General features: G+C 34.1%; 1 protein-coding gene across 1 annotated transcript in view; it reads right to left on the bottom strand.

The window, feature by feature from the left end:
• EPHA5 (EPH receptor A5) overlaps positions 1-17,028 on the bottom strand; it is a 273,566-nt gene that overhangs the window by 155,449 nt on the left and 101,089 nt on the right. Inside the window, exon 5 of the mRNA XM_082729161.1 lies at positions 12,864-13,199. Coding sequence (XP_082585287.1) covers positions 12,864-13,199 — 336 coding nt within the window. The remainder of the gene's footprint in view (positions 1-12,863; positions 13,200-17,028) is intronic.

The following is a 17,028-nucleotide window of genomic DNA, read 5'->3' as shown; positions in this document are numbered from 1 at the left end:
AAAAATAAGATCAAAAAGCAGGCACTCAAAGTATATTTTTTTAATGAAAAACATTCACATTCTCAAAAAATTTCATCAAGCTAGATGCTTGTTTTGATAAAGAAGGTAGCGGTGTTATTGTGTCAAACTTCAATATAAATAAATTGCTCTGATTGTAATTCAATGATGTATCAAATATACTGTCAATTATTAATAAAATTAGATATACCAAAGTAAATGAAAATACCCCCCACAGTCCAATAACCTTAAGATATTTCTTTTCTCACTTCACTTTGTGTTAGTATATCACTTAACAATAGACTATTATCAGTAAATATTGATTATGCTGTATCAATGTCTACCAAACAAGGCGACCATTTAATAGACATAAAAGCAGTTACAAAATGGTTTATCATCTATTTTTAGTAAATTCACGTGTAAAATATCATCACCGAGTTGATTTGAATGAATGCCTCTACAGATGTACATGTGATAGAGGAGGTAAAATAGAGAAAAAAATAAAAAGGTGATTGGAAGTGAAAAAGTCAATCCATACTGTCATTCAAAGATGAATCTGATGCTTTGGCTGATGAAATTAATACCCAGTTGTCATTAATTTCTTTCTAATTGTCTTACATTATTAGACCTAATTCTTATTCTTAATTCTTCAGTGGGAAAATAAAATCCTCTATGGATGAAGCACGTCTTCAACTCTACTTTGTCTTCAGAATGCTCAATAGAGAATGATGAATGCAGGAGGTCTAAATACAGACTTGGTGTCTGAATGCATGGTAGGCAGTTTTGGGAAAATAACATGAACAAGTCATTCCAATAAGCTGTGTAAAAATGTTTCAGTATTCTAGGTAAACTTTTTTTAAAAATGTAATAGAGGATTCACGCATATTCTTAATTTAAACGTTATTTTACATCTGCAGTTTCACTCTTACACCACATCTAAAGAGGACACTAGCCGATTTACAGGATACCAGGCCATCGGGAAGTCTTTCCGAACTCTGCTTTCAAGGACTGGTAATAAAGGGCAATAGCACTTCAGAGTAAGGTTTTAAAGAAATTGATATTCAACGTGTATCATTTTACAACATGCATCTTTACTAAGTTCGTACCATACATGCCAATGAGACAAATGATTGAATAGGTCAAATGCTGAGCTGCTCTGATTCTGAGCTGAGCCCCAGAAGCAATGGATCATTGACCATGTATCTGCTGAACAGGGTATCAGTTTGCAACTGGAATTGACACAAAGAGTGGACTTTAAAACCAATTTGCCAGTAAGCAATGGGCAGAATAGAGTTTCCAGATTAGAGAAAAAGAATGGTATTAACAAAATCATTGCTGGTATAAAAACAGAATGCAGATATTTTTATAGAGAGATTTATGGAAAAGCAATATCAAACAAACCTGATTACGGAGGTTCTTATTATTTGCCTAAAGAGGAAGGATAGGAAACAAGTATCAGAACCTCTTGCAAGTCTAATTTTCCTTAAAATGGGGACCAAACACACCTTGCAGCAGAATCATTAGCTGTGTGCGTCTGTGTATGCGTGTGTGTGAGAGAGAGAGAGAGAGTGAGAGTGAGAGAAAGAGAGAAAGAAAATATATAGATTCTCGGGCTCTCCTATAGATACACTGAGTCACAAATTTAGGGTGTGGAGTCCAAGAGTAAGTAATCTTTAAAAACACGGAGAGTGAAAATACCATGTATTAGCCTTAAATAGCACACCATTATTATATAAAATTCTTCTCTAGAATAGGTTCAGTCTTACTCAATGAATCATTTTGTCAAAATTAGAATGTTTAAATGTTTAAAGAAGAGAGATTAATAAAGTAGACGGGCTACCTAAGTGGTGGACCTTAAATAATATCTTATTTCAGAATCCTAGAGAACCTCAACCTATGAATTACTCTTGGGATTCTGCATCTGGATCCTTAAAAGTAAGTAAATAAATAGAAGACATTCACAAACAAAAACTTGTCATAAAATTATTTGAAGAATTTCAAAATTCTTTAAAACACCCCTGGTGGTTCAGTGGGTTAAAGCCTCTGCCTTCAGCTCAGGTCATGATCCCAGAGTCCTGGGATCAAGCCCCGAATCAGGGTTCTCTGCTCAGCAGGGAGCCTGCTTCCCCCTCTCTTCTCTGCCAGCCTCCCTGCCTACTTGTGATCTCTGTCTGTCAAATAAATAAATAAATAAATCTTTAAACACACACACACACACACACACACACATTCCACATCAAACTTCACTACCAGGAATTGAAATTACAACACTAATTTGAATAATACAGAAACCGTCAAAATCATTCATTAATTATTTCAAAAAACACAAGTGTGAGCCACTATTGTGACCCCAAAGGAAAGATTCCAGAAAAACAGCCGAGAGAAGTTACAGTCATTGTAACTAAAAGAGTTAGTTGCAGTCATTGTGCTCTGTGTTATGTTAGAGACGCATGTGTGAAGTGAAGAGCAGAGAAAGCTTTTTTCAAGGAAGCAGCAGTTTAAGCAGATTTGCAGCCTGAGCTATCTCGGATGAGGATATAAGAAATTGGGCTTCAGGGGAGGAATAGCATGTGCAATATTTCCTGGGGAGTCGGAGTGTTGTGGCTCTAGGGTAAGAATTTCTTGGTTTAGATTCCTATTCCCTCACTTACTAGATTTGTGACCTTGGTCAAATCACTTCACATCTTTAAACGTCAGTTTCTTCATCCTAAAAATGGGAATAATAATAATATTATGTCATGAAGATATTGTTAGGATCAAAGAAGAAAATACAAATAAAGGTCTTCATGTGACCATGCACACAATAAATGCCGAGACATGTCCGCCATCACCATGTCTACCGTGTCACCACAGCAGGTAGAAGGGAGACAGAGAAGCAACAGAAGACTCTGGAGTGCCTTTGTAGAAACCAGGTGAAACTTTAGCAGATTTCTAAAGCCACTGAACCCAGCAAGAACTATGATGGCTTCTGAAAATATTAAATATTGCAGCCCATCCACTTAAGCCTTATTAAATAAACCAGAGATGAATTATGGACAGACTAATCAGGGTTTCATCTTTGAGCTTTGTTTTCAAAACAGAAATAGACATAGGAATAAGCACAGAATTTGAACCTCACTTAAGCCAAGTTTCAACTTAAATGGGAACCTTCAGTTGGCAAAATTAGAAGCTTTTCATTGGTAGCTGAAATATAAGTAATTGGTCATAGAAACATCAGCTTGAGGCCAATATAGAGATATCCATGATATTTAATTAAACAAAACATTTGTCTCTTAGGTATCTTTCCTCTGAAACTTTAATAATTGAGCAAAATTAATGTCAATCCACACACAAAAATTATGTAGTTAACAAATGTTTTTTCCAAATATATCTTGATTCAAATAAAACTTTCTTTTTTTCTTTGGGGTTTTTTGTTTCTCTTGTTTCATTTTGTTTTCTAATGAGCTTTCATTCTGATTTTTATTTTATTTATTTTTATGTATTTATTTTTATTTACAACGTATTTTCCCCATTTTGCTCTTACTTTGATATTTTTATTCTTTGTTCTATTGCTCTGGATATTTTTATAAAAATTAGAGAAACTTCAATGCTAATATCAAACTCAATGTTTTAAGATATCATTGAAGATAGAATCAACATTGGAAAATAGTATTTTTGCTTTACTCCTCAAGCTTGAAGCAGTTAGTTTTGTTACCTGTATAATTAGTGGTTATATATGTTTGCTTTTTCTTTTGAATGTTTTTTTTTCCTTGTATCCTACCTCACCATTGAGTTTGTCTGTATAATATTTGTAAAGTTTAAAACCTGTTTGTCCCATAGTTTCTCTCACGGACTGACGCTATTTAGAATATTAGTGAAAAGTTTCTTAAACATTATTATGTAACATTTATTAATGCCTTATTACATGTTAGGCATTATACTACTTGTTTTACAGATATTAACTCATTTACTCTTCACAACCATCTATGTCATAGATGCTATTATTTGGTATCTGGGAGGTCTAAGTAACGTACTCACATCACATAGCTAGTAAGTGACAAAGACATTACGGAAACTGGAAACTCTGGCTCCACGATCTAGAAACTTAACCAAAATATTAATCTACAACTCTGTGCAATGGATTCACACACACACACACACACACACACACACACACACACACACACACACTTTCTACTCTGTGCATTTCATTTTGGAAGACAGTAAATCTATATTAGGAATATCATGTAGAGAAATGGGAACTGAAAATGTGGTTTACTGGTTTTGTTGGTTTACTGGTTTTGTTTTTTTCCTGTTTTATGTTATTTTCCTTTTTTATTTTCTATTTTTTTTTTATAAATTTTTATTTTTTATAAACATATATTTTTATCCCCAGGGGTACAGGTCTGTGAATCACCAGGTTTACACACTTCACAGCACTCACCAAAGCACATACCCTCCCCAATATCCATAATCCCACCCTCTTCTCCCAAACCCCCTACCCCCAGCAACCCTCAGTTTGTTTTGTGAGATTAAGAGTCACTTATGGTTTGTCTCCCTCCCAATCCCATCTTGTTTCATTTATTCTTCTCCTACCCACTTAAGCCTCCATGTTGCATCACCACTTCCTCATATCAGGGAGATCATATGATAGTTGTCTTTCTCTGCTTATTTTCTATTTTTTTTTCTAAAAGAAAATTTGTGTATACCAAATGAAATTCACTATATTAAGATTTTAAAATGAAAAAGGAATCTGCTCTTTTGTGTAATCCATGAAAATGGATTTGGGATAAAAGTGGATACATAAGAAAGTATAAAAACCAGGTAAAAGCTTTGCATAGTTCAAAGATGGTAAAGTGCCAAGAGGTGATCCTATCTTATTAACCCAACCCTCAACGCCTGAAATACAAATATATATAATGAAAGAAAGATAGAACAAAGAAGGGAGGGTGGAAAGAATGAAGGAGGAAAGGAAAGAAGGGGAAAAGAGAAAGAGAGAGTGTTTAAACCAGCCAGAGTAGATTTTGTTTGCAACTAAGAAAACAGACCTTAAAAACAAAAATTGTTCCCCCAAGAGCAATGTTTCAAGCAACAATCTTTAAGGGAATGGGCGCATAAACCCTAGGACTTGACTTAGTTGTATTTCAGTGTAGCAAGGACCTGTTTTGCATTCGAGGTGGTGATCCAACAATGTCTGGCATAAAACAGCACGTTTCATCCCTTGAGGTCCCCTCAAAAAAAGGGCTTCTGGAACATAATATTTTGGGTGACCAAATTCCACCTGTTTTTATACTATAAAAGTATGAGAAATAGAAGAAATATGGGAAGAACTGCCTGTATCCAAGTGCACTGGAGAATTTAAAGAAATAAAATAAGAAGCTTAAAATTTAAATTTTCTGCTCAAGTCATATGAGTTCATCAGAGAGTCTCCCTGCCAAAAGTCCTCTTACTCAAGTGAAAAGGATAACAGAGCTGCACATGAAAGTTCAAGTCTTATTTCATAGAATTCTGGAATTGTAAAAATGATTGAACTTATTGCAGTGACTTATGAGAAAATGAGGCCACTGATTAAAAGAAAAAGTGAAATTCTGAGCATTGGAATGCAGATATGGGAAAGAAGTCAGATAACTGAGCATATTCTCAACTTCTAAAACTTACTGAGTCTCTCTTGCTACCAGATTCAGCTGTTCCACACCTAAGAAAGTGATTCTTCACATCTTCATTACCAAGCCTACACCTTATCTATGATTGTTAACTGATAGATGGAAGAAATTCTCTTCCTGCCAAAACTATCACTCCATCTCAACTCAGAATACAAATATTTTCTTGAAAGCTAATATTCTAGTCAATATTGGGGGCAAGAAATTTCCTAGATATAAGAATCACAAGATTCTATGACTTAAATTGGCCAAAGTATAATAAATGTACATAAAAATAAATTTTATGAGTTTCTCACATGCATAAGAGCTGGAAACTATTTAATTTAAGCTAGTATAAATTCATAATTAGAGATTCTGGATTCAATGTACTTTTCCAGGTCATTGGCACAAGTGCTAAATGTTTCTTTGGTTTTTTTTTTTTTACCAAAATCTGGATTGAAAGGTGTCCAAAGTTAAAATAAATTCAAAAACTGTGAATTCCTGTTCTAATGTAGATGAGAGAATTAAACAACGTGCTGAAAAAGAAGTGTTAAAGTGGATTGATATTTCAAGAACTGTGAAACTACCCACATCTTCAGGAAGGGCCCAGGGACATCTTCTTTATCATAATGACAAGAAAGAAATTCATGGCAGTGCCACAATCATAAACAAAATCTCTATAATTTCTGTTCTTTATACTTAACACAAGAGTTGAAGCTGCAGTGAAATAATTTATTGATTTCTATAGGGCACAGGGGTGGCAGAGGCCAAGCAGTAGCACTTGCCATCGGAAGGAGGTGGGCATGAATTTCATAATAGGCAGCAGAATTTGGATGGCAAAAAGTCTAGTACTCTGGCACTCAAAGACCAAAATTATGGTCTGTGCCACTTGATTTGTGCCACTAATGACATGATTTGTGCCAATAATGATATGAAGGTCTGAGAAATACAAATCAAAATTTAGTGAGCTGGTAAGTCACGGTAGCTCACCAATTCCCAGACCTGAGTTAGCTTATACATGGTCCCTGACTTAAGATGGTCCAACTTACTTTTTTTTTTTCACTTTTAGTGTTGCAAATGTGATACACATTCAGTAGAAACCTTACTTAGAATTTAGAATTTTGATCCTTCCCTGGGCTAGTGATACTCTTTCACGAAGCTGGGGAGCAAGCCACAGCCCTGACAGCCACGAAGTCACGAGGGTAAACAACAAACAACACTTAAAAGCATTCTGTACCCAGGCAACCCCCTGATTTTTTTTTCTGCTTTTCGTACAGTAGTTGATAAATGACACGAGTTATTCAACACTTCATTATAAAATAGGCTTTGTGTCAGATGATTTTGCCCTACTATAGACTAATTTTGATGTTCTGAGCACATTTAAGATAGGCTAAGGTAAACTCTGATGTTTGGCAGGCTGGGTGTATTATATGCATTTTGGAATCAGATATTTCCAACTTAAAATGGTTTTATCATGATAGAAGATAATCATAAATCCAGGAAGACTGTACATACCCCACAGTCCCTTAAATGAAGAGAAAGGTGATTGTCTTTAAAGAAGGATTGTGTGATAGCAACATATGTTAACACTCGACATCTGCCTTTTAGCTTCTCTGAAAGGCATTTCTGACCATTTCCAAATAAACGGGCACGGGGAGGGGTAAATGCCCAGATCTTTCACAGTTATTGAATGATAACTGAGTGTCTGAGCTAACATTAATCCCTGTGAATTCCAAATACCACTAAGAAACATTGATCTGAGTGGACATTATGAGGTAAGTGATGAATGAGATGCTGTTCTGAGCCCATAGTACCATTGGCACATTGATGCCTTCTCCATCCGACCTTTGATTCTTTCTTCAGGTCACACACTGGTACATAGTAGGAAGATTTACCTTGCTCTTGGAAAAAACCTCTCTCTCTGAGGCCCATGAAGTAAAATCTGTAAAACTACAGTAATGGCCAAATTAAATATTTCCATCCTACCAAAACAGGAAGCACAAATCTTTATTGTATCTGTGGGGAAATGCAGAAATTAGTGCCACCATAAAAAATATGGAAGAATAAAGAGTGGGGATTATGAGTTTTAATGGCTTGTTTAGTTTGAGTAGAAGACAAACTAATCTTGCCAAAATATGTATTTAATCAGGTGGTGATTACAAATACACCTAATATAGTCTCTCCACTGTTGAAAATCAACAAACATCTTTACAATTGTTTAGTAATGGTCTAATAGGTGACAATAAACTTTTTAAACATCTCAATACACAGAAACCACCAGAAAACATTGGTTGCCACCTTGGCAAGGGCAACAACCTACTTTTACCATCTCATTTCAGCATTCTCTTAAATGTCCAGCTCTACAGCAGAATTCAGTCTTCAGGGAATCCTGGTCATCCCAATATCCTAAGATACATCATGCTGGTCAACTACACGAATGGCATCAAACTGAAAGTATTTGATTAAATGGGATTATCAATTACCCCAGACACCTTTACAAGAACCAAGGAATAAAAACCAACAAAACATAGGGGCATTTTTCTTAGTGATATTTCTGTACTTGAGCTTAGCCAAAAGGCCAAGAAACGATCTTAGTGATATCACTGATAGTCTGGGACAGGTAGGGACATCCCCACCAAAATATGTGTTACATTTGCAGCTCATGTGATATCAAACGAACCCTCTGAAGACAGAAACCAAGAGCCTAAGATTGATCCAAAACAAAGTTTGGTCTGTTTTACCTCAGAATTAGAATTCTCTACCTTTGCATATTAAAATGTTAGTAATTGAGGGTTTTGTTTGTTTGTTTGTTTGTTTTTGGTTAGAATAAGCTTATTCTTTCCTGGGATAAAATATGCATTTGTATATATTTTAAAAGTTTTAAATTTTAGCACTTGATAGCATGTGCCTAGAGAAAAATTATTTTAAAATAGAAACTTGAACAATATGTTCATAGGAGAATATAATAATGCACATTATTTCATGAGTGAATAATGAAACCTAAAAATATTCACTTTTAACAGAATTTAGTTTTCACACACTGTTTTGATGTATCACTCACTCTCTAACTGTCTACGTATCTATCTATTCATTCATCCATCCATCCACCTAACTAGGAGATAGATATTTTAGATAAATAAAACAGAAGAACAACAGAAGTGTTACATAAATAATAATAATTACATAAATACATAAATAATAATTACGTAATCTAAATACTTGATTTTAGAAGGAATGAGTAACGGGTAATTCAACATTTTGAAAGAATGTATTGCATAAAACAGACATTAACTCACTAGGAAGCTGGAGGAACTCAACATCCCTTTTCTAAGTTTAAGAATTTTAAAATCCATGGTTTGCATTTTCATCATTTTATCCACTTTGCAACCTATTTGTTAAAAAAGTTCTTTACATAATTAACTTATTTCCATTGTATTTTCCTATGTGTTCCCCCCCTCCACAGATAGCATTTCTTTATCTTCATGTAAATTACTTTTTTCTCTTTTTTTATCCCTCTCAGATGTGTTTGTTTTTCTTGACCATGAAAACCTTCACGATTTTACAATGCTTTCCTGGCAACCTCAGTACTATTTGCTGCATTTTACAAGGACCATAAAGTCCAACTAATTCTAGTATTCAGCTTTTCTTAAAATTTTATATTTGGGGAATTTTTTGTTTTGCCTTGCTTTTTAAGTAATCTCTACCCCCAACATGGGTCTCACAAACTCACAACCCTGATATTAAGAATCACATACTCCATCAACTGAGCCAGCCAGGTACCCCAAAACTTCATATTTTGATTTTATTATTAAATTACCTTGTAAAAAAATATGATTTAAATTTAGACAACATCTAGGGGCACCTGGCTGGCTCAGTGGGTTAAGCTGCTGCCTTCAGTTCAGGTCATGATCTCAGGGTCCTGGGATCACGTCCCACATCGGGCTTTCTGCTCAGCAGGGAGCCTGCTTCCCCCGCCCCCTCTGCCTGCCTCTCCGTCTACTTGTGATTTCTCTCAGTCAAATAAATAAATAAAATCTTAAAATAAATAAGTAGATAAATAAACTTAGACAACATCTTGCAAGAATAAGGTGGGCATCATGATGATATTATGACTGGGAAAGTGTTTTAAATACTGTATAAACATCCATAAATTTGTCACTTAATCACTATCTTCAGTCAAAAATCATTATTTATTTTTATAGACCAATCAGCTAGGGTTACCTAATCAATTTCAGTTCCTAGCTTAATGTAGGATTCTCATCTTGAAAAAAAACAATGCTTGTTTTTCTTCTGGTACTTTACATATATAATGTGGAATATGGACATTTCAGACTGTGCATTGAAATTGCAAAAGATGACTGATGTCAACCTTCTTTGACCATCTCAAATGACCTCAAGGAGAAACCAAAAATAAGAACTGGAAAACCAGGTAAGCAGTTGCAGGCCAGTAATAATCCTGAATAATCCAATATGATAGAAACAGAATGTATTATGACAACATAAGGGTCTCTCGTGTGCCTAAGTGGAAATCAGTAAACCTTAATTTCTACAACCAAAAGAATTCTACCTTGGGATGCACAACTATACAACGGAGAACCGTTTGCAAAGATGGGTACCCTTTTCCTTTTTTGCATATAATCCTCTGTAAACTGACAAGCTTTGGAACAGTTCTTCGAGCAACTTAAAATACTATCTCCTGGGCTATAGTCCTCAGTAAGACACCGAATAAAACATGTATTAATCTATTTTAGGTTGGCTTTTTTTTTTTTCTTTTAGTCAACAACACACTTTGTTGTTGTCACAAAAATAAATCAGAAAATGACAAAATAAATTACAAATCTGAAATGAATCTACTACAAAAGAAATGCATTTCTCAAAAACCCTCCTTAAAAAAGTTTGAAACTAAAGTTAAAATCTGCTGAAAGAAATTTTATATAAAAAACACATACGGCACAAATAATTTGCTTCAGTTTAATGCTTTAAAATATTCAAATATTAAAAAGTAACTATTATAACCCATTTTCCATAATGTCAGCACTTGATAAATGTACAGCAGTAGTGATATTAAATATAAGACATCTTAAGAGTTACTTGAAGTTAACAATTTTTGTGTAAATTGAGGCTTGGTTTGTCTAGAATGGTTAGCTACTAAGAAAAATCTCTTCTTGTTTTGATTTTTTTAAAAGGTTTGCAAGGCTTTTACTGTAAGTGTATCCTGAGAAACTGGAAAAAAGCAGCAACCAAAATGTCTGCTCTGAATACAAATGTTTATTTTATATGATAGCCGTGCTTTGAACAGCTGGATGAAAATTATTCCTTCATGGTATTTAAGGTATTTATACATCAAAAAAGCACACTTTGCAGTCAGGACAGACTAGCAAGTCAAAGACAACTAGAGCAAATATTTATTAAGTACATCATCTTTAAAGTATACAGTCATTTCCTATACCTAGTTCATCAGAGAAATATCTTTCAAGTAAGTTGAGTTTATGCAAGCCAGAAATCGTTCTCCCTGAGCAGAGATCACTCTTAGTGATTGTTCAAAATGGTTTCAGTATATTAATGGAAGACTCATACACACAACCAAGTAAAGTTGAAAGTTGTTGCATGAGAAGCCTGAAATCATATGTTATAAAGCCAATATTTTTCTGATGTGGGAAGGCAGTACACATTTACTGAACACTTGTGACTAGATACTGTGACGGAATATCGACACAAACAGTATTGCCAGCAACTGAGTCAGGAGTGAAGGAAAACTTAATTTTCACTATTCCTATCCAGCTCTTTAACACTTTTATTACTTCCATCTTAGGTTAGGGAGCAAATGGAGAAAAATATAAAAGATTCACTTAGGGAGGTGGCAAATATATGTGTGCAAAAAATATATGTGTGCAAACTTTTCTCTCACTGAATTAAAAAAAAAATGCTGTGGACATCTATGCAGCACGGATAAGAATATCTAGAATATTTAGAATAATTCTTAGTGAATTACTCAACTACTTTCATATCATCCAAGCTGCTCTTGAATATTTCCCTCGGTTTAATCAATCAGAAGGAATGATGAATTTAACTGCATGCATTTTCTTATTCTCAAGAGGCAATGACTTGATTTACCTGACACATTCAATAATTCAAATTATATTGGCCAAGACATGGTAACCAACAGCTTTCTCTTGTCAACCCAGTCATTCTACAACCTACAAACTTATACTAACGTATATGAATTAAGTCCAATTTGATTCAGTTGAACACATCTTGTTTCACTGATAAGTACACTGGCAAGGATGTCCTCACTGAAAAAAGTCCAACTGGGGTACTAATATGGTGACAAGTTTATGCCCGTGGACTAAGAACTGTGGCCAGGGAATAGAGGAAAGTTCTATTTAATGCCTCATCCCACCCACATACCTGTTGTTGACAAAAACAAGTCATAAATTACTCATAGGCTTTGAATGATTTCTGCCCCATGATAGGTTGAATTATTAATTTAACTATAGTTTATCTTTGGTTTTCATTTTACCAGAAAAGACGTCCTCTATATTGATTTGCTTAAAATTGAATATCTGAGGGGAAACTAGGGGAGTAACTAGCTCAAGCAGAAATGTGTTCCCTACTCCTTAATAATCACTCCCTAGTAATTCCAAGACCCTCATATGGAACATAAATGTGTTTTCATGTATAGTTCAGCTACTCTAATTTTGATAAGCAGATTATCAAATAAGACTTCATTCTTTACATTTTTATAATAATAATATTAGAAATAATAAGAAAAGCTTATTTCAATGTGCAAAGAAAATTCAGCTGCAATGCCAAATGAACAAATAAACAAGCAAATAGACCTGCCTGGGTTATCTGCTAAATTAATGAAATAAATAAAAAAAACTCAAGGTGAACAAAACAACAAAATACGTAGATTTGATCTATCATAATTGCATGTGTGAAATTTGAGGTAACAATTTTTGCTACAAATTAACTTGAGCCAGCAACGTCTTTTTAATAAAAAAGTTCAATTGAAGCATATCTCCGCCCCCCAACCCCGTCCATGGATGAGACTGCTAAGAAAGCCTTAGCCATTACTTGTTTAAAACTAAATACAGCATTTTGAGATATAGTCAACTTTAAGTCCTAACCCTGTAATTTACGGGAAGCTCTCTTACAGATCTCACGCAGTTCAGCCCTCACTTAGCTATGAAGATAATTGACAGAGCTTGGCCTAAGGTACATGATTTGGCTGGACATCACACTTACCTGCTTGATTTGTGGTTACATTTACAGACACATACTGCCGGGCTCCTGGGCTCAAGTCGGACACTCCGTTCACTGCCTCAATCTCAAAGGTATAGTTTGTGTGAGCGAGCAGATCCACCATCATGACAGAGGTGTTTTTCAGGCCGATTTGCCGGGGGAGGTACCGGACATGACCGCCACACTCGTCACACACACCTGCATGGGAGTTGCACTTCTTGCATGCAATATAATATGATACATCTTTCCTTCCACCAGTGTCAGCAGGAGGAATCCATTCCAGAAAGACACTAGTTTCATTAACATTTGAGATGGCATTCCGAGGAGCTGAGGGGGGTCCTGGTTTGCAAAGTAAAGTGAGAAAAAGATATTTTAAGATGATAAAATTATGCATTGTTTACTACACATATCCCTGGTCTGAAAGAAAAAAAAAATTGATTTGCAATCAGTCTTTCAAATAGGGAGAATGCAAGAATCATCAATTTGTAATAATCTTTGAAAAATCTTGTTATAGTTTCGTTGGGACAATAGTGAGACTTACACCCTATAGAAATAACTTATCCTGGCATTGTTATAACCACTTGTTTAGTTAAAACAAAGGTTTATGATGGAGTAAAACTATGCAAAAATAATGTTAGATAAAAAATTTTATATTCAAACAGTGGTAAGTCCTTTGACAAGTCCAAGGAAAAATTCTCCTTGGGGATTGAACTGATTACTTCCTTATTGAGATCTGTCCCAGAAACCTAGGAAATACACAAGAAGGATTTACTAAGCAATGAGCACAAGTGAAAATAGGATTTCTCAGTGTGGCTCTTGACTACAAATTCTGCAGCAAGTATAATAGCCTGAGCTTACCTCAAAATAAATTGCATATCCACAGATAAATCACTAACACCATTTGAAATATTCCCCACAAGTCAAGAAGAAACTAGAATTTAAGTAGCTGGACACTGCAGTGTGTAATGAAACTTCACTTACTTTGATATTGTTTTAACACCGTAGCTCTGCAGATTGTGAATTGTACTTAATTGGAAATCAGAAATTTATTTTAAAAATAACTCTCAAAAACACTGTAAGAGAATGAATGAAAGTGTTCAGATCTTGAAGGATCAGCAGAACAAATTTATATATAAATAAAAAAAAATCCATTTGTATACTACTTTACTTCTGAAATGAATAATTAGCTTATTAAGGAGAACTGAAATTAATTCCATATCAGTTGTGACAATTTTATCCCACTCTGTTGGGGATTAATAAGGACGGAGGCTTTATGTATCTGGGCGTGGAGTATATGGGAAGTCTGCGTCTTTCTCTAAATTTTGTTGTGAATCTAAAACTGTTAACTGTTCTAAAAAAATAAAGTCTTTTAAAAAAGGAAACATATAATATCTGTCTCTACAGTTGATTTTCAGATATTTCAATCTATTGTAACATCAATCAGTTAAAGTTATATGGTCACATGTTCCCAAGGAAAAAATACATTTATATTTTTTTCAGATTTAATATGTAAAACTTCTTGACAAGGAATATTATGGACTATAGTATCATTGAATGGTTCATAAGTGTAAATTAAGCTACATGAAAGGGTATAGGTTAGTTCTCTTAATATCCGTTGTTTTAAATATAGAGATTAATGTTAATTTCTAACTAACATTTATTAAGCCATGACTGTTGAAGACTAAATTTAAAAGTAATAAAAAGAAAAAAAGAAGCTACATGGTATTTATAAAATGCCATTTAAATTGACCCCAAAAATCTAAGAGTTGCCATTTTTGGCAAAATAATCCCTACCTCAGCAATATCTCTGATCGAACCCTGTGAGTTTTCCATACATACAACCTCACACACTTCAATATAAAGCAGTTACTTAAGATGCAAATCCAAAAGTATTTTTTTTTTTACCGTAAACCTAAGTTTATTTAATAGTGGAAAGTTACAGAGAAAATGTCATCTGAAGACAAAAGGTTACAGGTATACTTCTGAAAAAAAGGTAAAATACATTGAAATGTGTCTAGCTCAGGAAGACATCGAACTTTTTTCTCCCTGACATCTGAAATATAACCAAATCAACACCTTTCTCTAAATCAGTTAAATATTAAAAAAAAAAAAAATGAGATTCTGACTCTTCCCTTTTCTTCTGACTCTCTACCAACAGCCCCTTAAAACTTGGGAGGGACGAATATGCCTTTTAATGTCAAAATAGAACTCAAATTCAAGTGAAGCCCTAAAGCAGAAGTAAAATGTAAAGGCTAAGATTGGCATGTACCTAAAAAGTAACCTCATGAACTTTCACTGCCTTGCTAAGAGATGTGATATATGAACCAAAACAGAGCTTTGAAAAGTGTCCCTTCATTTAAGCAGATTAACCAAAATCTTTTTCTTTTCCTTTAAGTTTATAACATTCTGTTTTCCAGATTTATGTATTTATAATAATTATATATTTATATTATATATACATATATATCAAAAATTATTAGAAGTTAAACCATAAATTTCATTCCAAAGTGCCCAGGGAAAGCAAAATTCCAGACTTTCATATGAACATGTGAACATCAGCCAAGCCATCCATGCAAGGGGGTCATAAGCAGTATTGTGGAGTTACGAATGCAACTAAAACGGAACAAACATACCCATAGATTATATATTAGAAAAATGATCTACACAAGTCCCAATAGTGTTTTCAAGAAATGCATACAAATTAGTGTTTTTTGAAACACAGTACTAGAGATTCACACACCTGGAAACAGAGAAAATTTGAAGCCTCATGTCCTTTAGTGGGACTAAGCAGTCCCTGACACCAGAGCACAGGCTTGCCATCACCCCAAAACTAGCAAACTTACAGAAAGGGAGACTCAATTTTATGCTGAGAAACAGAAAGATCATGGCTGGGCCACTTAAAACAACTATAGAAAATTAATGGAATTTAAAAGATAATTCAAGATCTGGTTTTCTCTCCCTAATTCTACTCCTAATTTCTAATTTTCCCTATTTGTCTCCCTAATTCATTCTATTGTCTGTCCACATTTCCCCTCTACTCTCTGGGCATTCTTTGGCTCTGATAATTAAAATAATCTCTGCTGTAACCAAAACACATCACATTCAATCATAGTTTACATCTCCTCTATTCAAATGCATCTTCCTAAAAGTGACAATATAATATTGTCATTTACTTACTTGAAAAGGAATTATTTACAATTAGTAATCATCAAACCCATAAAATGATCAGTCTTGTGATAAAAGAATGATCTTTCATAATGCAAAGCTAATATCAATATGAGAAATTATGAAAATATGTCTTGCTGACACTATAAAATTCAGATGCTAAAATTCAGATAAAATTTCAATTTGTCGTCATTTGATTAAAACAACTGTATTTCTGTTATATTTCATACTAGAATGAATAAACGAGAATGAATACTAGATTTCAACACTTTTTGTCATCATCTTTGAGAGCAACTGCTGTTTGCTGGCATCAAAAATAGTAAAATAAGGCAAGGTCATGGATACCGAATCTTAGCGGAGAAGGGATACCTTTCTTCCCTCCATTCTGAGTTTTTGTTTGATTTGCCATAGAGTCTTTGTATGCAGACAACTTACGAAAGTATTTTTATCAAGCAAACAAATATATAAGTGTGTTTCCTTCTCAGAAATATGTGGAATACCAGAAAAACTAAAACACCAAAACATCACTGGATGTGGATGCTTCCACTGCAAATGTTGAAATTAAATGTTTCCTATTTATCATTCTAATTATATGATTATGGAATCATATAATAAATAATAGTTAAGGACCCTCACTTATAAGAAACATGGTAACTGCTTCAAAGTCCTATCTAAAGATTGTTTTTCTATTTGACTCCTAAATCTGACTTGCCAACCCCCAGTATTCCATGTTTTGAAAGTGTTTTCTATCTTCTTTCATAAATGACCTTCTCATTGGCTTTTGTCATTTAGTGGGGGAAATTAGGTTAAAAAAAAAAAAAAGCATTTATTACGTTTATGTGATCAGAAGCCAGGCTCGGTAGAGAACAAAGAATGAAAAAAACGGTTTATGGTGAAAAGAAAAATGGGTTTATCAAAGTCATGTTTACCTGTCATGAACATGAAAAGAAATTACAAAATAAAAGAAAAAATTATCTGTCCCCAATGTTAAATTTGAAATTAG

Source organism: Mustela nivalis (genome assembly GCF_964662115.1).
Source record: "Mustela nivalis genome assembly, chromosome: 4".
In the NCBI taxonomy this organism is placed as follows: Eukaryota; Metazoa; Chordata; class Mammalia; order Carnivora; family Mustelidae; genus Mustela; species Mustela nivalis.
Note: the sequence above shows the minus strand (reverse complement) of the source record. Positions and strands in the feature narration are given on the sequence as shown.